The sequence below is a fragment of the Ciconia boyciana genome, chromosome 5, assembly GCF_034638445.1.
Source record: "Ciconia boyciana chromosome 5, ASM3463844v1, whole genome shotgun sequence".
NCBI lineage: Eukaryota > Metazoa > Chordata > Aves > Ciconiiformes > Ciconiidae > Ciconia > Ciconia boyciana.
In genome coordinates this window covers 71,120,483-71,147,188 of record NC_132938.1, presented here as the reverse complement: position 1 = coordinate 71,147,188, position 26,706 = coordinate 71,120,483, and the positions used below count along the sequence as shown (strand labels likewise).

The 26,706-nt window shown below is 36.0% G+C and overlaps 1 protein-coding gene across 1 annotated transcript; it reads right to left on the bottom strand.

Moving 5' to 3' along the window:
- Positions 1-219: 219 nt before the first annotated feature.
- CLGN (calmegin) lies at positions 220-25,711 on the bottom strand. Its single transcript, XM_072861958.1, has 15 exons — positions 25,526-25,711; positions 24,535-24,605; positions 21,381-21,439; positions 18,151-18,292; positions 17,237-17,318; positions 13,927-14,119; positions 11,895-12,084; positions 11,178-11,291; positions 10,382-10,538; positions 8,895-9,110; positions 7,252-7,371; positions 6,926-7,070; positions 5,019-5,096; positions 2,236-2,345; positions 220-505 (listed from the first exon to the last, which is right to left on the bottom strand). The coding sequence occupies exons 1-15, from the start codon at positions 25,685-25,687 to the stop codon at positions 425-427; spliced, it is 1,920 nt and encodes a 639-aa protein (XP_072718059.1). The 5' UTR covers positions 25,688-25,711; the 3' UTR covers positions 220-424.
- Between the last annotated feature and the right edge of the window lie 995 nt (positions 25,712-26,706).

The following is a 26,706-nucleotide window of genomic DNA, read 5'->3' as shown; positions in this document are numbered from 1 at the left end:
CATCCTCTTTTAGCTGGAAAGTGTAAACAGCTAATTTTGTGCTAGAGCTGCAAAAATATTATAATTTATTCATGTTTTAAAAAATATTTAGAGTAAGTTTATCTCCAACTAATACTAATTTCTAGGAATCTTCAAATCTTAAGAATCTTCACCTTAAAATCAGTTGGCCAGCTTGTAATTTCACTTTTATTCTGAATTTGAAACATCAGTTACCTCTTCACAGATAGTATTTCTCCTTAAAAAAGGGAATCAAAGAAGTTTGGGAAGGTTAAAAGAGGTTAGAGAATGAAAATAGGAGGTTAAGTAGCAATGAGTCCCCCTTTATCCTTCAAATCTCAGGAACTTGCATGCTGTCAGGCCCACTGAAGTGGCATACCAAAAAATTTACTATTATCTAGACCTACAAATACTAACTGGAAGTAACTCAGTCCTTTCGTACTCTTCTTTTGCGCACTGATTTTAGTGGACCATCTCTAGAACCTGTGCTTTCATCAGCTTCTTTCATCTGAAAAAAAAAAACCCACAAAACCAAATTCAGCATTAACATTTTAAACCAATTTTAATTTAATTATTCAAAAACTGGCATGTTACTTTATTCCTCCTTCTGACCCCCCCAATCATATTATCACTAAAAGCAACACTTAAGTGATAAGACATTTTTTTCCACAATCCTAATCTAACGATAAATAAAGTGGGTAGAAGACTTTTCCTTTCTATATTCAGAAAGAAGAGAATAGTATATCTAAACTGATGTCAGAAATTTGGTTTTGCCCATTTACTCACTGGTTTAAAAGCGGTGACTTTTTAATTAATTTAGCAACTTCCTTAAAGTGCATCTTATGGGTTTTTTTTATTTTTAATTTCCACTTCTTAAGCAAGAAGCATTTAAAAAATTCTAACTGCCATCTTTGGAGAGATAAATAGAACAAACTGTTCTTACATCAGATGTAGTCTTCTCAGTTTAAAAGCGATTAGCTTAGAGGCGCATGAAAAACCTTTCCAACATGAACTCCATTCTCAGACAATGCATTGCTTCCTTACTTTCCTGCATCACCTAATGGCAAGCACCTCATTCAGAAGGAACGGCTCACAGAATGTGGCACAACCTGCGAAGGCATGCTGTGCATGACGTCTCCCAAGTAGGTCACTAGCTAACTCATGACAAACTTGTACACCCTGAAAATATCCAGAAAAGAGCAAGCCATAACCTCATTGTGATACTGTGTAATGGCATACAGACATTCAGATCTTACTACTTTCACAAAGAGTCACATGCATCTTAATGGGGTTCATCAGATACTGTATTCTTAGGTAAATGTACAAGGGGGGAAAAAAACCCCACACCTTTTACAGGAACAAGAGGAAGTACTGAATAAGGGGTAATTAATGAAGAATTTCAGTGCTGAAACAGTGCAACCTCATGCAAGGTACAGTTTCCTAGAGTTTTATATGAAAAGAAGTTAACATTACATTAAACAACTCCCCTAATCTGGAAAGGGATTAATTTAAGGAGTGACAAGCACAAGATGACCAACAGAAATACTGTGGGTGGATCTAAAGTGTTTCAGACATACCAGTTTCTAAATGAAAGGATAGTGAGTAGTTGATGAGCAAGAAAAGCACACACAAATTCCATGCTACAATGCTATTTTCTGAAAAACATTTTATAGATTATCTGGTGACTGGATTAATCTGCACAAGAAAAATGAAACTGCAGGTGCTGAATTCAAAACCAGCATAGTCATTTTGCTTAAAACCTTATTCTGGAATTAAAAAAAAACAAACAAAAAACTGAAAGCTTAAGGTTTTTCTAAGTCTCACTGAAAGGCTATTCAGTTAGAAGCATATGTTCCATCAATTAAGTAGCATGATAAAGAGATTGACATCTACTGCAGCATCCAAATTTTGAAGACTTGCAATTCATTTAATAACCTGTTAAAAACTATACTCCTGTAAAAACATTTCATGTTTAGAGACCTGCATGATCACTTCTATTCTATACCTGTATTTTACAATAAATATCACCTCCTAGCTAAAATTACACAGGAAGAGACATGTTTCACAAACCTATACAGAGCGTTTGAGATGTCAAACAAATAAAAACACATCCCCACCTCATTATTTGTTTTATGGCTCAACAGAAGAACAACTCTTGTTGTAGGTAACTGGGCTTAGTTAGAAGTGCGATGTTGGACAAGGGCAAGGAGAAAATAGGGGGAAAACCCCCAAACTTACCTCATCTTCTGAACCAGATTTATTTGACTTATCACCTTCTTCTTGACTTCCATCTGCAACCTCATTTTCTTCTTCATCATCGATATCTTCACCACCTTCACCCTCATCTTCTGCAGAAAAAATTAATTTTACTTTGTAAACAGAGCTATATTAAAAATGCACTATATCCAGACACACTAGTAAGGAAAAGAAGCCAATTTCCGTCTTAGAATGAACTGCTTGTTTACAATAACCCATAAAAACATCTCTGTGATACAGAGAGTAGAATTCCCATGAATTAGTAAAAATTGATAGCTGTCGGATTTAATAACCAATTTTAACAGCTTCAGCCTAGCCTCTTTTCACAACAGCACATACCCTCTTCAGACTTGTAAGTGACCAACTAAAATGACAACCTTAAGTTGGTTTCGTTTAGGGAAGTCCTTAAATCCAAATATTGTATTAGACAGTTTTGAGACCTGAGTCCAAAATAGGACAACTCGGGCATCCCAAATCTCACTAAATTCTGACTTACATAGCAAAGTACAATATTGCAGTTATCAGTCATCCACCATGGGATGACACCTAAGGGAACTCCCCTTTTCAGCAGGGAATTCTTTTCACATACTGTTTTGATTGAGGGATAAGCAGCTCTGTGTCTACCCCTTTCTTATGCATTATTGCAACGCAGAAACTAGTCAGAAAAGCACTGTACTTGAAGTATGTCCCTTGAAGCTCACTTGAAGTATGTCCAGCTTGCACTACTAGGATAAAACTATTCACAAAAAGCAGTAGGCTGTCAGTTAGACCTTTGAACTGGTGTCAGTTACATCTCTGAACTGACAGGGACTGGAGAGGAAAAAGAAAGAAAAAGTAAAAAAGTTTTTTTTACTCTCCAGAATTCCCTGGACAAACTATAGGCTAAGCAACACAAAGGTGGTTTCTACTTCCTTACTGAGGCCATGTCACTGCACTAAAGAGCAGTGCATGCACCAAATATTGCGAATTCTAGGCTGCTCTCTGATCAGCACGTAGGTTGCCTTTCTAGCATAACCATCTCTCTGTATTCTCCATGTTTTGTGAAGGAGGCCAGGCACTCAACTGTTTTGATTTCCACTTTGGGCTTCAGTACTTAACAGCTGGCACTCCCATGCCTGCATTTTAGGTATCCATGCTCATTATAAGAACTAAACCTCTGCAACCACAGCATAATTCAAATAAAAGACTTACTGGGATTTGGCAAGTCTCCCTTTACTTCAAACTGAGGTCTTAAAGTGAGAATTTCTAGAAATTGAGTACCCTTTGCAATACCTTCTATCAAGACTAAACAAGAAACCATATCTAAATCTGATAGGAAGGATATAAGATGGCATTTTACAACTTAACAGTCTGTCAGTGGCTCAGTTAAAAACAGCAATGAAGCAGCGCTCAATTCTATCCTTGTCAGGTCATGCCTATGTCTCATAAGCACTACTTCAGTGTTAAAAAAACAACCACCCCAAAAAGCCAACACCTACCCCCACCCACAATTCTTACTGTTTCAGCTCAGTAAAACAGAAACAAAAGTAACCACACAAATTCAGATGGTAGTCACATATAAGATGCGACTCTCCCGATTCTTGGTGACAATAATCTGGAAAATGCTGATTTATTAAACTATTTGAGACTTCTGTAGGAGTACAAGAAAAACTTTGCCTACAGTATAGCTATAAGTTGAGCCAAACAGTTCATAACAATTAGTGAAGCCCTAAGAAATTAAGTTTTCCCATCTGTAAATATACCTGATGCATGTCTACAATACGTCTCTACTATTGTTACCAAAAGGAGAAGTGACCAAAAAAAATGGAGATCATATTTTAAGATAGATGTAGACAAAGATTTCTGTTCTAAAAATAAGCCCTTAACAGAAGAGCTTGGCAAAAATTCACAAAGCCTTTGCTCATATTCTAATGAAGAAATTAGAAATTTTAGATGATGCAAATCCAGCACCTCCCATAAGTACCAATTTCAATAGAGGGAAAAAAAACCCAAAAGAAACCAAAAAACTTCAGACATCAGAAGCAGTAAAAGCCAGAACTGGACAACTACAGTATTTAAAATTATTAATTTTCATTTAGTCTAATATTAAACAGTCTTTCATATAAATAAATGTATGACTTCACAAATAACGTTCAGATTGTGCCCCTGAAATTCCCTTTCTTGGCAACATTCTTTTACTTCCTGGAGTATTTATCTAGAAGGCAAGGAAAGCAAGAAGACAAAGCAGATGAATGGACAAATCAAGAACACACCATCCTTTACCAATGCCACAAAAATTAACATAGAACAAAATAAAACAGTACATCCCATCGACGATGCCCTTTAAAAAGCACTCTGCCAGCAACTCATTCTCACTGGAGCCAAAGAAATCTACAAGTGTTTCTTAAATTTGCTGTTGTGCCATGCTTTTTCTTTTTCTTTTTTTAATGGCCCCATGATAAAACGTGGATCTCAAATCATTCAGTATTCCACAGCTCAAACCCCATTACCTTCAACTGCAGAAAACAAAGAAACAGGTAACAACTATAAAGGAATTGTAAATATTTTCTACTAGTCTCTTTGGATCCTAATAATTTTTACAACTACAGATACCATACTGAGAAATCTCAGAAAAAAACCTCACATCTGTATCTGATGAAAGCTGGCATCCACCAGCTTGAAGTTCTACCATCAACAAGGAAGCGGGGGGGGGGGAAAAAAAAAAACAAACAGAAAGGAGAGACCATTTTCAAGTACTGGCCCAAATTATTTCCCTTTCCCAGTACCTGAAGGAGGAGCCTCCCTTCCCATCTTCTTTGTATCCTTTATAAGCTCTCTTTTTGTCTCCTCCATTTCTCTTCTCTCTGTAGCAAAAAGAATCAGCAGGAGGAGGCAGAAGACAAATTCACTAATGCTTTCAGATATGAAGAGGCAAAAGAATGATAGAAAAAAGGGAAGATTTCAACCTGCAAATGTAAAAGGTGGCAGGAAGCTAAGGGAAGCTAAGCAATTCTTCATAAAGAAAGAGAAACCGGGAAGTCATGAGACAGCAAAGTGTATTCCTTCCCTCTGAAACCTAGAATTTACTTGAAAACCTTGTAACTGTCATACAAAACCTAGCTATATTAGTTTTACTCTGTGTTCACTTTAGTAACTGAAAGTAAAGGTCTAAAATGGAACCTACTCTTGAAACATCATGAACAGCTGCTCCAAGTGGAATTCTTTAAAAAAGTTGTGGGAGCTAAACAGTGTTCCTCTGCGATTGCCTGGACCTTATTTCTAACACTCAAACACACACTTTAACATTATTATTTATTAAGTGATGTGTTGTAATTAACTAAATTAACTGACTTAACAGAAGAATATTGGAATTCAGGTATATCAGCCTTGCAACAGTAGCATGTGAGGTACAAAACATATCTATGATCTGCATCAAGACCGGGTAAAAGAAAACAGATTCTGTAATTCAGGAGCAAAGAGCAGGTAAAGTAAAGTGAGATCAAAAGGAAAATGTAGGAAGATACAATGCTGAAATGCTGTACCTACACAATTTATGCTAATGTAAAAATATATGTAGCATAACTAAAATAATTAAATGCCTAGGTAAGGCTCTCAAATGGTAAAGCAGATGGACTAAGTTTGGTGTGGCAAGCATTGTACCAACAACGTACTCAATTCTGTAAGTACTGGCATGGGAACATCTGATGCTGAGTAAACTTTTAAGTCATACAGGCAGAAGCCACCAACACTCATGGAACATAGTGCAGACACAGACAAAAGCCACAAAGTTTCAGTCAGTAATACAAAGTGATGTCAGTGCTAAGAAAAAAAAAAAACACAAAACCAAACAACACGAAATGTCTGCTAGGTTTCTAACTTTCCATGCCAGTCACTTGTCACTTTCTCTGTTCCTACCAAAGAGTGAAGTAAGAGGCAGAATCTTGCAGAGGTCTGAGGCTAAGAATTTTCTCATGGAAGTCAAGATAATGCACTATAAGTTAGGTGATTTGCTTTTTATTCATTACTATAGACTCAGGGAAATGCTAACAGAACATCAGAGCCATAGTTGAATAGTACCAGTAACCTCTGATACCATAACACAAGATGATTTTATCATTGGATGCCAAAGTATAGCTCAACCTACTGAATCATTGCTTTCTCCCTTGGGGCAGCAGGACAGACCTCTGCAGGCACGCAATGCATTGCTAGAAAGCGACACAAAGGAAGCAGCAGACTTCAGTATTTCAAGTCTACTGTATTTTCAGGCTTTAACAAGAGCCACTAAAATCAGTGACCAACAGAATAGTTCAAGTTACAACCCTCTCACAGAGGAGTAAGCCCAAAGGCTTATGTTAAAGACTTAAAGCTATTCCAGACACATTTTAAAGACAACAATGTGACTTTAACCACTTCAGGTACATATATTGGAACCATCCAAATGCGTTCAATATATGAATTATTTAGAAGGGAGAAAATATGGATCACTGTCTACAAACATAAAAGACTGTCGGAAGCTATTAGCCATGGAATGCCACTTGCTGGAGGTTGTCAAAGAGAAAAAGAAGACTCAGAGCAAGGCAGGTTTTGCATATTCTAAGATAACTGGTTGTAATTATTGGCAATGCAACCCATGAACTAGTCCCATTCATGTCTTTATATTTAATCAAACTGCAAGCTGGCTTGCTCATCTTACCATCTTCAGCAGTATATTCGTTTTCTTTTTCTTCTTCTAATTCCATTTCATCATCTTCTAATTCGTCTCTCTCTTGTTTTAGTTCTCCCTTTGTAATTGGCTTAGATATATCAGTTTTTTTGAAGTCAGTATCTTCATCTGTTTTCTACAACAAATTAAAAATCAATTTACATTTAAACTCAAATTAAGAATTAAACACAACAGGCACTGTAAGCTAAGTAATATCAATGGCACATTAAAAGTGTGTATCGTTGCACAGATGCTAAGAGTTTTCAAATAAAGTATTAAGAATAAAACCAAATAAAAATATAGTAAATTTCTCTAACCTTTGCTGGCCAGCAGAACAACACACCTAGACCAACAGGGAGAGCTAAAGTCAAGATGTAAAGAACCCAGAGCCACGGGTGGTCTTCTGCAGCAGTCACCAGTTGACTAAACATACCGGGCTATATTAAAAGCAATTAAAAAAAAAAAGAGATTTTGCATTTACATCCCTCTCAACACTTCAATAAGTTTATAGAGTGTACTGTATATATTTTAAGCTTTACATTGCCCAAAGAAAACCCTTCTTTACCTTTGCTTTTTAATGACTAAAACAATATTGGATTTCAATGCTAGTAAAGTAACAGCTTGACAGATGGCAAATAAATAGCAGGTGCTAAGTAAGAAGAAACAAACCTGGCACTCCAGACATACTAGACTGGCCACTACTTAGTTTTGTAAAGCAACATGTGGAGTCTTGGCAAGCTCACACTTTACACCCTTTCCAGCTACTCTATTTTTTCCCCCACACTGTGCTAACTCAGCTGAAAGCTCCCAAAGCATCAAGAACCTCAGAGCAGCAGCCAGCCTCCTGAAAAGCAATGTCATGCTCCATCTATACTACGACATTCTCTCCTTTGACAGCCAATTATTCAGGGAGTAAATTGTCTTCTCAGCCCAGTTCTGACTTACACAGTAGAGGTAAGTAGGCAAGTAAGACCTCTGGAAAGCGTACATCAGCAACGAATGTAGGAAGTTTGAGAGGCACAGCGGAGTGAGGGGACTCAAGGGAATATTTTTTGCTATTGTGTGTACAGGTTTAGATGCAGGTCCAGACATAAAACCAAACGTTTCAGAAAAGGGCGAGGCTGTGGGAGGAGGTGGCTTTCCTAATTGCATGGGCTGATATGCTGTTGCTACTTGCTCATCCTGTGGCAAACAGCAGCTGTCAGGAATTGGCCACATTTGCCACCAACCCATCGTTTCTTTCCCACAACTGCAGGCCTGCTGTTGCCATTCAAAGAAAGAAACTGTAGTCAGTAAAGGCCACCACTAGAGGGGCTCACTATCCCGTATGTCAGGACAAATCCATCCTACAGCATAGGAAAGAGATCTAGAAAAAACTGTGGAGGCTGGCCAAGTGCAGTATACAAACAAAATGTGGACGCACACATAGAAACAGAAGAACAGATGCACCTCCATAAACATACATGCACTATTTTCAGAACTGCATAACATACATCTAAGCAGCCAAAGGCCTAAAATTATTAAACAGAAAACACACATGACTATCCATTCCTCACGGGAGGGAAACATCTAAAGAACGTATACAACGGAGTTAGCCACAAGTGAAAAGAAAGGGAAAAAAAAAAAGAGGTCTTTGAGTGTAAGTAACTCAGCTTCCATTTGCTGACAGGTACTGAATTTCTAGTATCACCGTGAACAGCAGAAGACTCATTAACTATAATGAAGCCAATTTCTCACTAGGTGTTTAAGTAAAATGTTGTACCCTTTTAATTTCAAGAGGATATTGAGCTGGGAAAGGTAAAAAGCCAAACTAGAAGGAAAAAAACCTATCATAGTTACTCAGCAAGATTATTAATTGCAGAAAAATTAATATTCTGTCAGCATTAATTGACAGAAAATTCTTCCAACAGCACATCCTCCTCACTACTTTTGGCTATCAAGAACATAGTAAAGCTTATACCTCATTAGCACTTGCTACTAATTTCTTCAAGCCCCAGCCATCTGCTGCCCAACGATCTGCTACTTCTTTTTCTGAACATATAATGAAGTTATCGAAGTAGATATCAGACGTCATAGACCAGAGTTCTAAACCAATAGCACTGACAGTGGTCATCTTGAATGGGTGAAGATCTTCAAAATAGTCTGGGTTTGGTATTTTCCGAGGGCTCCAGATTCCCTTTTAAGGAAAAAAAAAATGTAATCACATTACCTATACCTCACTAAAAACAAACTGTGAAACAAATTTTAAAATAATTAGAACTTCCCAACTATTTTAAATGCGTTATTTAAAAAGACAAGCAGTAGAGTTTAACCTACATTAAAACTGAATTGGAAATAGTCTATAGGATTTTGGCAGATGGGTCTCAATTTTCTGGCTTAGGGTAGACCTCTTAAAATTAGGGTTTTTTGTCCATACAGGGTTACAGTAATAACTGACTGTACAAAGTATCTCCGTTCTTCCTGCTACTGGTGATTCCAAGCACAGTCTTTGTAAACTTCCTAGAGTAAGTCTAGGAAACAAATTTCCTAACACTGCAGGAAAATAAGACATTGGTATTCCTTCTTCCTCTAGTCTCTCCTTAAGTAATACATAGTTTTGGCGTTTGTTCATCAATATAGCATCTACATTTTTGTAAGGGCACTGGTCAATATTTTGTGGCCAGTGATGGAATCTTCTGAGGTAAGCATCTATTGTCTGGTATAAATATATAAATAAAAATATAAATATATTTTTATAGAGATATATATATACACACACACACACATATATATAAACTGACAGCTACTGTAACCAGAAGTGTTAGGGAAAATTTTAGGGAAGGAAAATTCAGCCTTATGATACCTGTGCAAGTTAGAGCCAAATTTTGTTTACAAATGTGCTTAGGATCTTAAGCTCAAAGAAACCAGTTTCAAGTACTCCCCAGCCATAATTAATACAAAGCAACTCTCTTTATTATCCAACTGATTACCTCTTATATCTAGAGGGGAGGAGGGGAATTTAATTATCCAGAATTGATCCTCCCACTAAAATTGAACTAGTAAGTCAATCTGCTTACTGAAAGGTTTCATTTTTTTAATAAAAACATTTGTTCATTTAAGAGACCCACACTTAAAACCCCAACAAAAAAGAGAAATATTTCATTAAATAACAAAATTCAGAATACAATTCTATAGAACATATTAAATAAGTGGTACTAGTGCAAATTGTAGCAAAAGCAACTTTTAACAGAGAAATTGTTTTAATACAGGGAGCATTTCTGTTTTCCAGTATACTTAAAGAAAAAGGCAAATTAAATATGAAAAAGCTCAAAATGTTTAGTGAGGGTATTCAGACTCATTCTAAAATAGAAATATACTGTAAAAAAGCCTAGACAAATATACCACTTTGACTTGCCTGCTCTGTTGAACTTTGTATCTTTTAACAACTACCTACAATATTGCTATTACCTGATAGTTAGGATTATCTATCATAGGTGCTTTCCATTTTCCTTTATAGTTTGGGTTATTCTTCATGGGACGCACCCAGTGTCCACAACCAGGTGCAGTCTCACACTTTGGGTTAGGGATCTGAGGGGCTTCCCACTCCCCATCCATTTCTTCATCCCTACAGAAAAAAAAAATTACAAACAACTGATTTGAGATCAGGCTGGCAGTCTGAAGTTGGGGTCCAACACACAGTCAGTCTGAAGTTAGGGTCCATACACATTTTGCTATAACAACCTCAGAATTTTGACCAGCTCACAGAACTTTACTCAACAGTATAAACACTTTTTTTAAGGAGTGCTACAGCCTTTTTTTTTTTTTTTTTTAAAGGTCACATGTTCATAACTACCACAGCATGACTGAATGAAATTATATGCCTGCATCTGCAGACAGCTTGAAACATTTCTCCATAATATCCTTAGAGATCCCTTTGAGACTATTATATGATGATTTCAAGTTCTCAACTTAAACTGTTTCATGGTTTAACATTGTAGCAAATTCTTTCAAAGGGGTCCTTCATATTCTGTTTTTGTTTATATATCCTCAGAAAACAAAAGGTAATTGACAGGTTCATGTTTTTCTAAAAGCAGCCCCCCAAAACAACAAGTATTTGGCCATACCTTACACACTCCTACTTACTACCTCAAAAGACAATGAGATTTGGATTGACTTCTGACCTACAACTCAATTTGCCACAGAGAACAGGCAGGCTTATCTACAAGACATGTTAACAACCTGCACTTATTGATCAAGTCCTTACCAGTCCTTTGGTTTTTTTGCATTAGGGTCTGGAACATACTGTGGTTCATCATCAAGCCACCCCTCAGGCTTAACAGCATCAGGATCTTCTATTTTGGAAGGCTCGTCTTCATCCCTTCAATTACAGACTTACGTTAGAAAATACAGTAGCCTGACATTGAACCAATGTTCTGTTCAGAGGACTGTACCTGGCATGAAAGGGATGATTTTCAAAGGTACAACAGAATTAGACACACTGATCATGAGAATTAGACATCCAATTATCTGTTTATAAATATCTGGATTATATTTACATTGTTTCAAAGAACTACTTAGCCCAGAAATTACTGCCATCAACTGGCAGGTGTCAGTCAGGTCTTCCCATTAAGTTTCTCCCTCCTCTTCCTGAGTTGCCGTATGCACAGTAGTTCACACACAAGGAAGTAGAAATCATTGAATGTAAATTAAGACTATATAGTGAAAAAAAAAACCCACCTTCTTCCTAATCTTTCAGGTGTAGTAATCTAGTTACTAATTGCAACCGCACAATTATTTCTTTCCTTAGAAGATGACCAGATCCTTGTACCCACCTCAATTATGTTTTCAAACTTCAGTGCTTTTAGTAGTGAAACATATCGCAATTATCATTAGCAAAAAAAAAAAAAAAACCAAAACCAGTCAAATCTTGTAATTGGTAACCATGTAAACGATATTGTACAGATAAAAACATTCTCCTTACCAGTCATCTGGTTTGACAGCATTTGGATCAGGTATTTTTGGTCTCTCATCCCAATCATCAGGCTTCTTATCACTAGGATCCTCTATTTCTTTGGGAGGGTTTACTGGAGGAACCATATCCTCAAGAAGACTTCCTTTACTGACAACTGATTGGTCGATTAACATTTCAAATGTATCATCTGGTTTTAGCACTAAATTGAAGAAATTTGTATTAAAGAAATAAGGGAAGCATTCATTTTACAAATATCTTTAACCAAAACCTATATAGTAAGCAGACTTAGACAAATAAGAGCAAACAGGAGACAGACTCCCCACCCAGGTACTGGATCTGGACACAAAACATTGAAGTTGCTACTGTGGGGGTGGATGTATGACCAGTATCAGGCGCCCAGAAATGAAAACTCTAGCAAATTCAATTGCTGAAACACATCCAAGCACATTAAGAGATTTTTTCAAAAACCTACCACTTGGCCAAAATTCTGCTTTATTTATTTAAAACCACAGACAATGAAAGACAAACCCGTGCCCCAAAAGGCATCTCTGCTACCAAATCACAATTTCACACCTAAAAGCATGGAAACGCAAGAATTGGGTCCGTAACACAGCTGAAGGATCATCAAAGCAGTATTTTCTCTGATTCAAAGCTAACAGCCATTTCCCTCAAATGCCAGACTGCAAATACGGAAAATTGTCTTCAAATGTTTAAGTATTTTAGCAAGTGTGAGTAACTGAGAAGGCAGGGTCACAGAACTGAGCAGTGTGAGACTCTGTAACAGACGTTGTATCCAGATCCATTTCTAATAACCAGTGAACACATTTATAAGTGCTTAACAAGTATATTCAGATGTCCATTCAACACAACAAAGATTATTAATTCAAAGTAAATACTATTCCACTTCTATGACAGTTTTATAAAAATGGGTGATGAAAACCAGAGTAAGTCTTACAATGACAGTTTGATAATATCTAATAAAGCTCTTGAGTTTTCAACAGTATTAAAATATCCATAAATGCAAAAATTAAACCCCCGTATCTGAAGTGATATAATACAAAGAACTGATTTTTAAACTTATGTTATCAGTCACATAATGCATTAGAATCACACAGCTCTAGGGAGTCTATTTGAACAATTATAACAGAATAAATGCAATCTGAGTTAAGTATCTTTAATCATAATATCTAATCAACAGCCCAAATACAGGAACACACGCATTCCTTTCCCACAAGAACAGTGTTTTGCTTCACCTATTCCTGTTATCTAAAAGTGAAAGTTTGCTATGGCACACTACGGTAATTTATTTTAAAGAACAGTAAGTTTGCCCATGGCACAGCAGTTGAACATGCCTTCCATTATTCAGTGGAAGTTCAAGAGTGCAGTCAATTTTGCTGGATTTGCAGTATGCCACAGATTAGCCCATTCTTCTCTGATTATTTATTCTTCCTCAGAAATTAGAAAAGAGGGGAAAAAGAACTAAGAAATTAAACTTTCATCTCTGCTATACTGTTCATTGGTACAGAAAGAGATGTCACATGAATTAAAACCAGCCCATATTCATTCATCTTCAGAGGATGCTGTAACATATCTGTTCATGCACACTGCTGCAGATGCAGATGTTTGTGGAACTCTTAACATGTGGAGGAGAGTTGTGTGCAGCATGCTGCAGATTTAACTGAATTCCTGGGAATTCTGATGCCTTCCTAGAATATTGGACAGTTGTGTGTTTTTTAATACCTTTCGTAACAAAAATATTTTTATCATAATAAGTACTGAAAGTATTAATCCATTCTTCATGCTAAAGGCTGGCCAGGGCTGATATGTTTTTTCCTGTAATTGAATATTAAACAGCAGCATTTCAAAGCCACTTTTATGTTCTGCAGTCATTAAATCATTTAAGCCCAAATTGTTAAGCAACCACCCCTCAGAATTAACAAACTATTACAAATAAAGCAGACTCAAATACAAAGCTTCAGTGGACAGAAACACATTTTTAACCTCTCCTTTCCAATTTAAACTTATGAGAATTAAACAATACCTAGAGTATACAGATGCGTCTTCTTGTCCAAATAGAATTTTTTTAGGTCTACATCAGGACGTTTTGCATGTTTTTCATCATATTCTCCAGTTTTAGGATTCTTGTGTCTGAAGATAAAGTGTAGTTTGTAATCTTCTCCACATTTATCTGGTCCAAACATAATAGTATAAGGTGTTTTGTCAAAAAAGTATTCCTGTAGAAGCAAGAAAGCTGAGCATGTGTTATACTGTACATTTTATGAAGTCACTTTGGGTACTTACTTTCCTTGATGCTGTGGCATACAGCATAGTTACCTTTTTCTAAAAGGTAACTGAAAACTGGTAGGGTAAATCATGAAAGTCCTCTTGAGTTGCTGGGTGCTCCCTGTTCTCAGGGAACGGACTAACCACAGAGATCACTTAAGCTTCTTAAAGGAAGATGAATATATTTATGTAGACCTTACCCTGATGTTAAGTGGAAATGCCTGTCACAAATCAAAACACCCAAGTATTTACAACCTTCTACAAACATTAACACTAAAAGATGGAAGGGAACTAGTTACTGCTCTTCATACCAATTTCATTTTTCCATAAAGATAAAAAATGGGATATTATTATCTAGTATTTTATCAGTCTTCTTGCTCTACATTAAAAAATAACAACAAACCACCCTGAAAATATCAGAAATAGTTATTCTCCTTCAGAATATGTTGCAGTAAGCTGTTTAGATATGTCAGTATTTTTCAACTATTTATATGATTTTTGTATTTGGAATATGCAGTAACATGCTGCCTTGTATTCTTAAGCAATTGCTTGAGGGAAGACGACCACTTGATTCCTCTAAGTTTTCTTCTTGAAAGATATATTCTGACATAAATGTATTGTTTGAAATGAGTCTGTATTTTAAATTTTTTTTAATACAAAATAACACATTTTCACTTTATGCATTACAGAAGTGCATGTATTTTAAGTCTGGTCCCTTTTACAACATTCAACAATCTTAGAAAAATGTTAAGGAATTGGAATAAGGTTAAGGAATAAGGAAAATACTAAGAATTAACAATAATTAACTGACTATTCTAACAGCGATAAGCATATATACAGCATTGAGACACATCCAATTTTAAAGTTAAAAAAAACAAGAAAGAGAGAACATTGACTCTTTTAAGTTACCTCACCAGTGAAACTCCAAAAACAGTACAGGATGAACTGTGAGTCAGGCCGTAAACAGGCAAATTTTGCATTTGCTGTCTTCTGGCATTTACCTTCTAGTAAGATGACAGATACTAGAGAATTACAGTTTCACGTGTAATTGAGCTGAATATCTTGGTCTCACACCTTCTTTTAAGATGTAAAACTTTTCAGTTTTACTATCATTTACACATCTTTCTATTATGAAAGATGTCATGCCTCTACTTGCTTTCCTGCAGTCTGTATTTTTAATACTTATCTATTAGTACTCAAGTTACTTGAGCATAAACCACACATGGGCATATAAATTTTAGGAAAAAGGAAGAGCACTAGGAAGTTGCACTAAAACTTGTATTAATACATCTTAGAAATGCTTACAAGCAACTTCTTATGCATGTCACCACCTCCTAGACTCTTGCAGAGGTACATATTATCCCTTGTAACAGTGTGACTCTTTGTGAGTTAAGTGGCTCTTCTTGACTACTGGTTTTGCAGGTCAGGCCAAGCAATGTCTTGAGCCTGTCCTGAGCAATCTCCTCTTCGTTTTGCACATACACAGGGCATCACACTTCACTGCTGTTCCCCTCAGTACTTGGAAGTCAAGGTTACGGCCCCATGGGTCAAGGCAGCAGAGCAGGCACAGACATCTCAGGGATAAAAGCACAGATGAAAAATCTTACCCAGAGAGGAAATGATGAATTCTGCCTACGCTCCTGTTCCAAGTTTTTTCCTGACTATTCGCTACTGTTTTTTCCATGAGCTTGCCTTTCTAGCTTACCAAATCTTAGTGAGCAAATAGTATAGCCTGATGCATCTCAAATCCAACAACTTCTATAGCCTATACAGGTTGTAACTGTGATTGCCTCACAAACTTCTGTCACTATGCTACTGAATGTTGGCTCAACACCACCAATTAGCCACAAACCTGTAGCAGTTAGGGTAGTCAGCTTTTAAGTGGCCACAGCAACCTGCTTCAGGATTGGAAGTACCCTTATCACTTCATGTTTGTACAATGCAAATTCCTCCAAGCTCATGATGTAACTTTTTGAATCCACACTGGCCATTCCAAGTCTGTCCAGATGTGTGATCCTACGCTGTAACTGCTGCTATGTACCAAAAACACCAGCTCCCATCAAAGCAGCTGCTGCAACTGTTGTACGTATCAGCCATCCCTACTCTGTCAACACAACATTTGCACTGCACAAGCTCTTAGGCCACAATTCACTGCCAGTTCTCAATGTAAAAAAAAAAGAGTTGCTAAAATATCCTCCATCACAGGCTAGACAGCTTATCTCTTACACCCCAGTGTAGTGGCAGAAATATTAAAAGTGGAAACAACCAGTTCACATGTGCCAGAACTGAGACTTGGCTAGAACAGGCAGCATTTTAAGCTAGAAATACCTGATTGCGTTGGTATAGTAATGAACAGTTTTGCAGACAAGTTTGGAAAGGGCAGGCAACTTCGCATCAATATACTGAGAAACAACCTACAGAATAGTCCAACATACTGAGGCACTTATTAATTTTTCACACCTGATCATTCAGATCTTTTCCAGGGAAAAGAGATTCTCTATCACTTTCAGTTTCTAAATCCAAGTCACAGCCCTTTCTAAGATGCCATGTTGTGTGCCATGCAGTAAAAAAATTGTTTCACAAGTTACGAGTTGAGATTCTATGGCTTGTATTATTGCAGAAAGTCAGACTGAAGAGATACAAAAGTCCTTTGTCCTGCATATAAGACATCACTCGTGCGAACTAAGAGGAGTATGTTAATCATAGTAAACTGTTCCTTCCAACCTTCTGAAATTCACATTTTGAGATTTCTTGTGTGAATATAGATCTTAATAGCTTACTTTAAGTTTTAATGAGACTTACAGGTAGTCTAAAATAAATGGAAATTATAACAAGAATAACATTATCAAATATTCCACCAGTAAAAAATGCACAACTCCAAAGGTTCTGTGTATGTATAATAAATTATATGCATATTATTATCTTACCCAATCTTCTGCTTAAATATTTGGGAAGCTTTTAAGAATTTAGGATGCATTAGGAATCAATTTCTTCTTGACATTTCACAAGAACAATTATGCATTCCTCAAATGAACAACTGATAGCAAATGTTAAGTAAGAGTACATACCAGATTCAAGTCATCACTACTGGAGAGAAGTTTAACATATGCACCACCACAGTCAATGCCTTCTTGAAAATTCACTTCGTATCTGGGCAAAGAGCAAGTTAAAAACAAAAAGCATTCCAAGTATCAGACAAATACAAATTAACTTCTAATCTGCAGTTCTAATTATGAACACATTAAGACTGTGTATTAGTCACTACTGTCAAAACACTTATACATGACCAAAACGTTGCAATTGCCAGACAAGCTAATACAGCAGCAATGTTAGCCAAAAAATGCCACAGTAGCAACTGCTACAGTTGGTGCCACCAGTAAGAAAAGTTTCAAGGTGGTATCAACCAACATGCAAACATCAAAGTGAAGTAGAAATGGGCAAGAGTTCTAGAAAGTTTGTGCCATCTTTGAAACTGCCCGTATGACACACTGAATTTAGTCAGAGGAATTATCTGGATATGTCTGTAAGTATGACAAAGCAAGTCTGAATATCAGAAAAAAGTAGTCGTATTGCCATGGTGCTCATCATCACTAATATTGCTAAAATGCATTCAAGATTCAAGTTACTTTTACAGAGCTACACAGAAATATTCTCTAAGTGGAAAAACACTGTACTCAAACTACAAATGATTTAGATCTTTTAGAGTAAGACTGAAAATTAATTAGCTTTTTCAGCAATCCTGTAAAATATTAGATTTCTGTCCAAAAATATTTCAAAAGAGTTTAAATATCACTTCTTAACACTTGTACTACAATCTTCCTTGATTATTAAATCATTCATACTTATAGTTCTGATAGCTCTGGATATGATAGGTCAATGCTATATGGAAGTCAGTATTTTTCTACAGGGATTCACATTACTTTATTGACTTAAAGATTTTAATAATAATAAATATTAAGTAAAAATTGGAGGGATTACTTACTGAACAATCAAAGGCTTATTATCAAAAATAAATGCCTTTGTTAGCATAGCTGATATTGCATGATGCTTTGCCACTGATTTTAACACTAATCCTCTGTCTCCAGGCACTGTGTTTTCTTTCAGCTCTTCTACTTCCCATCTTCCTAAAACATACACACACAGAGTCTTTGAAAAAAATGTAGGCTGAAGTAAAGAAATCATAGCCTTGTTGAAAGCAAAGAGTTAACAGCAAATGAAGACTAGTTGCCAAAGTAGGGAAGAAATCCTGACATCTGATGTAGTCGAAGTAGTTAAACAATAATCATCCAATTAATTACTGGTAATTCTACCATGGGTACAAAACATTACTCAAGTCCAGCTTACAATTCTCCAAATTAACTGCTCTACAGCACTCAAATACAAAAAAATAAATTTCATGTTACACAAATTTGCTGCTCACATCTTTCTATCAAATCAGTGACGGAATATTTCAACCAGCACTTTTCAAGAATTAGAAACCACGAGAATTCCAGCTCCACAGTTAGATGATAAAATAAAAACTGTGTAATGCCAAAGATCCATCTAACCCAATGTTCTGGCTCAGACAGCAAGGAGGAAAGAAAGCTTAGGGAAAAAGAGTGCAAGTAGTTGTAACAAGAAGTGACAAGCTTTTTCTTTTTTCTTTCCCCCAGTAGCTGTTTCTACAGCAGTAAAAATTCCAGTTTCATAACTGTTATAGCCAAAAGAAAGAAAATTACCAAAATCTCAGTTTTATGTGTAAAAGAGAATTTTCCAACTGAAAAAAAAAAAAGCCAGCCATGGACTCCAAAGTAGAAAAGAACCATGTCCTTACCATAATCCACCATAAACCAATGAAATTGAATAGAAAAATGTACACATTTAACAAAGTGTTTTTACATCACAAAACTTAATTAAGCTTATTGCAGAAATGTGTAGCATGTGTGAAAATCCACTGGATTTCTGTTTAATTGCAATATGGTATCAATACATTTTAGATACGTCATTTTATTCAAGCCTAATGCTTGCATTGCTAATACAGAAACTGTTTCAAAGCTCTGGTTCATATTTAATGAGTTTTATTGTAAAAATCTATTTCAGCCTTAAGAAGTTGGCAGATAATTAAAAAGATGCCTACACTTTGGGTATGCATAGCTCTACACAGAAAAGCCCACTCTCCCATTTCACCAAAAAGGTATTAGTTCTAGACAATTAAGATAATGCTACCTTTCAATATTTTAAAGATGGCACACGTGTAAAGTATACGTTATTCCTTGCTCTTCTCAAATTTACGGAAATCTACAAGAAAACTTTAATATTGGATATCTGTATCTTTAGACTGTGGTATCCCACAATGGCTAGAGGAACACAGAATATTTCTCTGGAATTTAGATTTATTCCTACCGTCATCACATAAAAACCATTAGTCACAAGGCACTGTGTAAGCTAGATACCTGCATGGTTCTTCCTCTCCTGCTTATATAGAATTAAAATCTTTCAGGTAAAACCTAATCACATGGGAGATTAAGCTTCTCCTCCCCTCAAAGTCTTTCAAAGAATTATCAGATTTGATCTTAAAGACAAACAAACAAGCCTGGAGCTTTAAAAATAAAAGATTATATAATTGTAAATTCTCCAAGTTTGGAAAAAATACAGTTGATTACGCATGTGTGCAACATCCAAAGAAAAAGATTTCTAAAAGAGCAGTTATATTTTCTCAGAGATTAGCAGCACAAGATTCACTGATTTTTTTTTCCCAGGGATGAACAAAGCACAAAAGAAAGACTACTTTTACAATTCACTGTAATCTTGAAAAAAGCCTGTCTCAACATGAACAAAAGGAAGAAAACATAGCAAGTTCTTCAGCATGTGCTTTAGAGGAGATTCATAAACTGTGAAATCCAAATGAAACAGCTATTTACTTTTATTCAACTGAAGTGCGATTTGTGAAAGGTCATTAAGAAAGGGCAGACAGATACGTATGTCACAACAGATCTCTAGTTTCTTCTAGTCTGCTAAACAGGAGAGAGGAAAACTCCCTCCTCTTCAATAGCGTTCCTTCCTGGAAACTAAGACCAAGCAATAATGCCAGGCAAAACAACAAGATCAAAAAAAAAAAAAAAAAGGTAAATCAGAAAATAGTTCAAAAAAGTCTTTTCACCACAGACTTTGTTAATGTTGAATTTTCTGGGTGACTTTAAGCAAATATGACTGTTTTGACATTAGAGACAATTTCTATCTAATATGAGGCCAAGGAATCAGAGACACATCAGTTCTTATAAGCATTTCATCTGTATGGATATCTCCTCTGCAACTTCTTTATTTTTACAGTTATTCCTGGTAACTACTAAACCTAAAAACATCTGTTCTGTACTGTTTTGCACACTAAAGTCCTACAAGTTACTTTTGCTTACCACTTTCTATTAACATTAATTGATTTCATTTGATGTAAGAGCAGTAGCAAACACTTATTTTGCAGCAGAAACTTTTTCTGTTCTCCCCACTTTCTCCTGAATGGCATAAATTCAGGCTGCAAAATTATTGCCACAGATCACACGTGTCAAACAGTTTTAAATTACATTGAAGCAGGCAATTCTACCCTAGGAATTTATAAGTCAAGTGCACACCCCAATGACAAAACCCATCAAAACAACTTTTTCATTATTACTTTCCAAATTTTTTTTAGACTACTGTAAGAATAAACTATACAAGAACCACTGGAGAATCCTAGATGCAAGCACAGAGAATCTGAAAAAGTATTTTAAAGAAAAACATCGTTCAGTTTAACCATTTTGTTTCAGAGGCTAGACTGGGAGACCAACCCATGAATCAGTAGGACAGATGTAGCAACATAGAACATGCTGCTTTAGAAACATGTTTAACAACTGAAATTGAAGTGGTCAGTCTCTCTGACATGATTTCAGATAAGGTAGTTCTGAAGAAGCACTATTCATAAACAATCAATACTGAATATTCAGATGTCAGAGGGTATTCTAGTACCATTCATTGCAATAGACTGTTGGGATGACAAAAAAAATTATCCTCACGCTAAGGAACCCAATGAGCAACACGTCACATGTCAGTTTCAGGATAACGGTCATTATGCAAACTAACATATTTGACCTACGTCATGTAGGTTTTCAAAGATAAGTTGAGGGTAAGGGGTAATTATTTCTCAAAGAGCAACAGAACATCAGAAACTATATACCGGAAGTAAGCATTAAAACCGCTTACCATCATATTTAGCAATGTTATCATCCGTGTCTTCTTTCTTGGTTTTAGACAACACCCACCTAAAACACAAAGTGTGTAGTCATTGAACTATCTATCCAAAGCTGTATTATTTAACAAGCACAGGAAAACCAGCCTTTGCTTCTAGGCTGTGCACCTGTGATAATGATTTTGACAGTTGGCATCATGGAACTTTGTGTAGTTCAAAGAACATGAAAAGAAAAATTAAAATAGATTAGTCTAATATAGCATTTCAAAATACTTCCTAAGAATGTAAATCAATATACAGTTATAACTCTAAAGTAATTCAGTTATTCTGAATAAACTTCAGTTTTATATACAAGCTGAGTTTGACAGAATATAAGAATATTACTTAAGCATATAATGTCAAAAATACATGGAAAATAGCAAGGTTCAAGTGTAAAACCTTCAATATGATACGGAAAGGAAAAAAATTACCCAACGAAACCTTAATACTATCTGACAGTAACAGCATACACACATAGCAGAGGACAAAAGGAAGAGGTAAAAGCATACAAATGACAAATGCAATTATGCACTGAACAGATTCCAAATGGGGAATTCCAACAGACGGGATCCCATCAGGGCAAACAAACTCCTGATCTCCTTGATACTATGAACAAGGCAAATTCAGCTTATCAAATTGAGGTTACCAAAAAGATATGCACATACCCTACACACAAAGTGTTCATGGGGCGGGGGGGTGGGTGGAAAGGGCAGTCCACCCTCATCTGGTCATACAGTGGTTCCACCCTGAGCCATGCACAGGAATTTCTTAAGCCAACGCTGTCACTGAACTCTTCATTGTATCAACTACAATACTACATTCTCATGATTAATTTTGTAAAGAACTATTTTCATTCATTTCTGGACTATGCTTGGAGTATTTCAGGGATGAATACTTTATCTTTTCTGCTTGAATTTCAGTCAGATTTGTTCACTACTAACAGAGGTGCTGGAAAAGCTTCACAGTATAAAGGGCAAACTAGATGCCTGGTCCACCAGGAGAAAGACCAATGAGGAAATAAAACATCTCTACAAGTCATGCAGAAGATTTTCAAGGCCCATTCTCAAAAAAGCTACTCTATTCTGGTGATTTACCTAGTCAATTTATATGTAGTCTTTTCCCCAATTTTAGGGAAGAAAGGCAACATGCTGCTTACTTTCTCATACATCTTAGTTCCATACTTGTTATTCTTATGTAAATTATGTAAAGCTAGGCCAAAAAATCGGAAGCATTGTAGCTAAAGCTTTGAATATTAGATTTAGTAGGAAGACAAACTAATCTTTGAACAGATCTCATGAAGCTAGAAATTGGGATGAATTATATCATTCAAGTATCCCAGTTAAGTTTTTGCATTTGTTAATCAAGGTTTTCAGTTGTTTGGGTTTTTTTTAAACAGCCTTTATCACCTCTTCTATTTAATAATTTTTCCTGTCATCATTGGTACTGCTTTTGTATTGCACTTCTTAACCTTTAGAAATGACATATTAAGACAAGTGATACACTGAAGATGGGAGCTTGTTAACTTATTTTCCTTCTACATTTGGTCTAAATATGTAACAAAAATAAGAAAATATGAAAGAACATAATGTGAGTAATGACAGACTAATGTTCAGTGGCCTGAAGTTCCCTGTAACTCTACAGAAGAGAACAGTTTAGAAACAATTGGAAAAAGGGAGTAAGATTCAATCTTACAAAAGTTAATGGTCCCCGCTACCATGTTATTTTGTTTACAGCTTAAATTGTGCATCCTCAACAAACCTACATGTCTTATGATGGCATGACCTCACTCCTATAGTAGTTGGATCTCAGTCTTCTCACAGAAAGTGAAAAATAGGCAGCTTTAAGTTCTACCATAATGAAGGTATCATGTTGCATCTCCTTTCACCTGTCTGTCTGGCTCTTCACAGAAGAGTTGGTTTTGTTCCATCAATTTAGTAACATAGGAAAACACCTTTTTTTCATGATCCTTCACAAACCAAGAGATAGCTCTTTTGTTCAACAGCATCAAAGTGTACAGGAAAAAAAACCAAACCAATAACAAGACCTGATCTGTCATTAGAAACCAGAGACTTACTTTGACATTTTAAAAGCTTTTCTCATAGCAAGAAAGTACTCTAACAACTCATCACACCAGCTCTTACTAAAGAGATTTCTGCTGCATTCACAGATTCTATCTGGATGCACACTTACTTAACTTGAGCCAGTGACAGTATGCTAACCTGGCTTGATTCAAAAAAGAAAAGTCAGTGATCATACAGACCACATTTACGTGGTACTCATTTGTTTTCCTTGATATTCTACACCCTTTACATCTGAGCTAGAAAGAGGACTGAAAGCCAAGTTGTTTTCCAAGTAAAAGTAGTGAGTCTATTCCAGAAATAGAAAGTAATATATTATATTCACTCTTATTGACAGTGCCTTGGTAGCAACTGACTATAGCTCACAATACACAGCTTTTCATAGAGCAACACGAGTCACCCAGTAGCAGTTACACCTGACACATGGCCATACTGTTGGAATAAAACTTATAAGATATAGACAAGACAAAAATTTCTGGCTTAAGAACTGTTGAGATAAACCTGAATATTTTTCTAAAATTTCAAGGCAGTAAGGTCAATTTATGAGACTACTTCAGTAGTCTCATAAATATCTAATTCTTACAGAGTATGGGAAGCAACACAATAAATTAATAAAAAATATGCTAAAAAAAGCCTTCCCCAAGAGAGGTTTTATCTATAATGCCGAAGGCGCTGCCTTCTTACACGTACCTAAGTGCACGTGAAGAGGAAGAAAGAGTTTGCTACTGCAGTGTAATGGCTATGCACTTCACCTTGCAGCTAGTTAAACTCAACTGGCTTTAAATTATATTCTTTTTCTTAATGTCCATAAACCCAAGTTTATTAAAAACTTCCTTAAAACACAAAAAATAGCAACATACCTGAAATGTTAACTGTCCGGCTTAACATTATGATGTATTTGGAGCAAGCATTACCAGCCTTCCCAATTCTAACCCCTGTAAAAATTAATTTTTATAAAGATACTAGCAGAAAAATGAATACAAAACAAGTCCTGCCACTGTAAGTTAAACTGCTGAAAGTAAAAGTTTATAATTTTAAGGCATAAACTTACCCAGCCAATACTCCATCAAAGGTTTCTGTAAAATACACTTCCCCAGTTGGCTTTGGAGTCTGGTACACAACCTAAAAGACATGTACAGATACATGCTCTAACATAAATTACAATTTTTCATTTGAAATACACTATCGTACCTCCAGAAGTAGTCCACCCAGACAGACCACCAGATTTTGTTCATTAGAAACATCTAGCAGCATAAAACATTTTTCCCCACACACCCCCCCCATGCCCCTCATTTCTACAGTTTGGGCGCATCCCTCTAACAGTGATCAATTTCACATCTGTGAATTTTAAAAATTGCTTCCTGTGTTCAAAGCTCATAACTAAAGTACCGTTACACATCTTACGTGTAACAAACCCCCCAGAAAATTTACTTAACTTGCACCAATACTCTGCTTCCTCCCTGTTTCTTTCTATACATGTTTTCCGTTCTTCTGTTTTCCTGTCTACTTGACACATTACAGTTGGGCTACACAGTAAAAAGAAAAAGTTGAAAAAATAATTTATGAATATTGCCCACATCTATTACAAAGTACAGCATAACAAATGCAGAGAGATTTCCTGGGAATAAAGACAGTGTCAAAAGGCAGCTGTGACTGTTGAAATCAAGCAACTGGTCTAAAGTCAAAAATCTCAATAAGACCAAGATGCTTTCTTCTCTAGAAATGGCATGTTAGGACTTCCAACAAAAAGGTTCTGTATCTAGATTGAAGCACAGACTAGCAAAACCTTCTTCATGACTATCCACAACAGGCAGGAGATCTGATTTTACACCTTGGCATAGCAGAATCATTCATTAAGCTTGTCCTACACGTCACATACAGCAACTGGAAAACTCAGACTGGTGGGTCTGACACCCACTCAGTTGTCAACTGTGTGTTAACTTGCTCTTTTTAAAATACATTTGTCCACCAATTTCTGTACTAGTTATAACTATATATCTTATAATTAAACAAGCTTTAACTAAAGACTTCTGTAATCTTACCTCTAAGGAAGATTTATCTCTGTCACCATCAGCTTCTTGAGACTGCTTGTCAAAATCCTCCATTTCAACATCTGCATCTAGAGTTTCTTCGTTTTCAATTTCTGCAGTCACTGAGCTAATTATCAGAACACCCAAGCACAGCCAGTCCCACTGGAAGTGCATCCTGGTTATCTGAAGAACTGAAAGTTTTACATTTTAAGTATCGTTGCAAGGATATTATCAGTACTATTTCAATTTTACCCCAGACTTTATCTACAAGAGAAAAAACACATTAAAATAATAAGAAATAAAGATCATAAAGTATTGCTACTATAGTATTTTAGTGAAGTGCTATATCTTAATTTGAAAAATTTCTTATTACACAGCCCTGACTCAGACTTTTCCCCTTCCTGTTGTCCCTAGGGAAGTGCTCATAGCCTGTTCCCTTATCCTGCCAGACCACAAATCTAGTAAGAATCTGACTGCAGTATATATGCATTTTTAAGAACTAAGACTGCTTTTATATTTCTCATTTCTTAACAATCTGAACAAGTAATCAAATTGAATCAGTCTCTACAGTGTGGCAAAAAGTAACATGCCTTTTATTAGGGAAAATAAAATTTATAGATTTAGGATGTATTATTATCCACTGCCAGAATTACTCATTTGTATTTGGCTCTCCTTCCACTGTCTACGTTCAGATGAGTGCAGAGTTTACATCAACTCCAACTGTAAGTGTCAAAAGAAAGTATAACATTGTTTCAGAAAACGTTTTCTGTTTCAAAATTATCCAATAAGCGCAAAAGTTTAAGTTTAAATGCAAATATCTTTCTAGTTTCAGGGAAACCTGAAAATCTTTAATCTGTGTAAGTATGAATGTCAATAGCAGGTAACTACCCCAGCCTCTCAATCTAATCTGCTGTGAGAAAGAAAAGATTGTTGCCCAGTATTTTTTGCTTCACATCTGTAACACATACAAATCCAGTTTTATATTAGAGTATCCAGTGGTTTGGAGCAGTGTAGTATCAAGCACACGCCTATGCAAGTTTCCTCAATGGTCTTGCCAAAAATGCTTCTTTCTGAATTTGGAAATAGAAGGAAGACAGATTCTAGATGCCACTGCACAGATATTTATCCTTTGGTTCTTATTAATTTCTATCCACAGTATGTTTAAAAAGAAAGACAAACACTAATATTTAGTT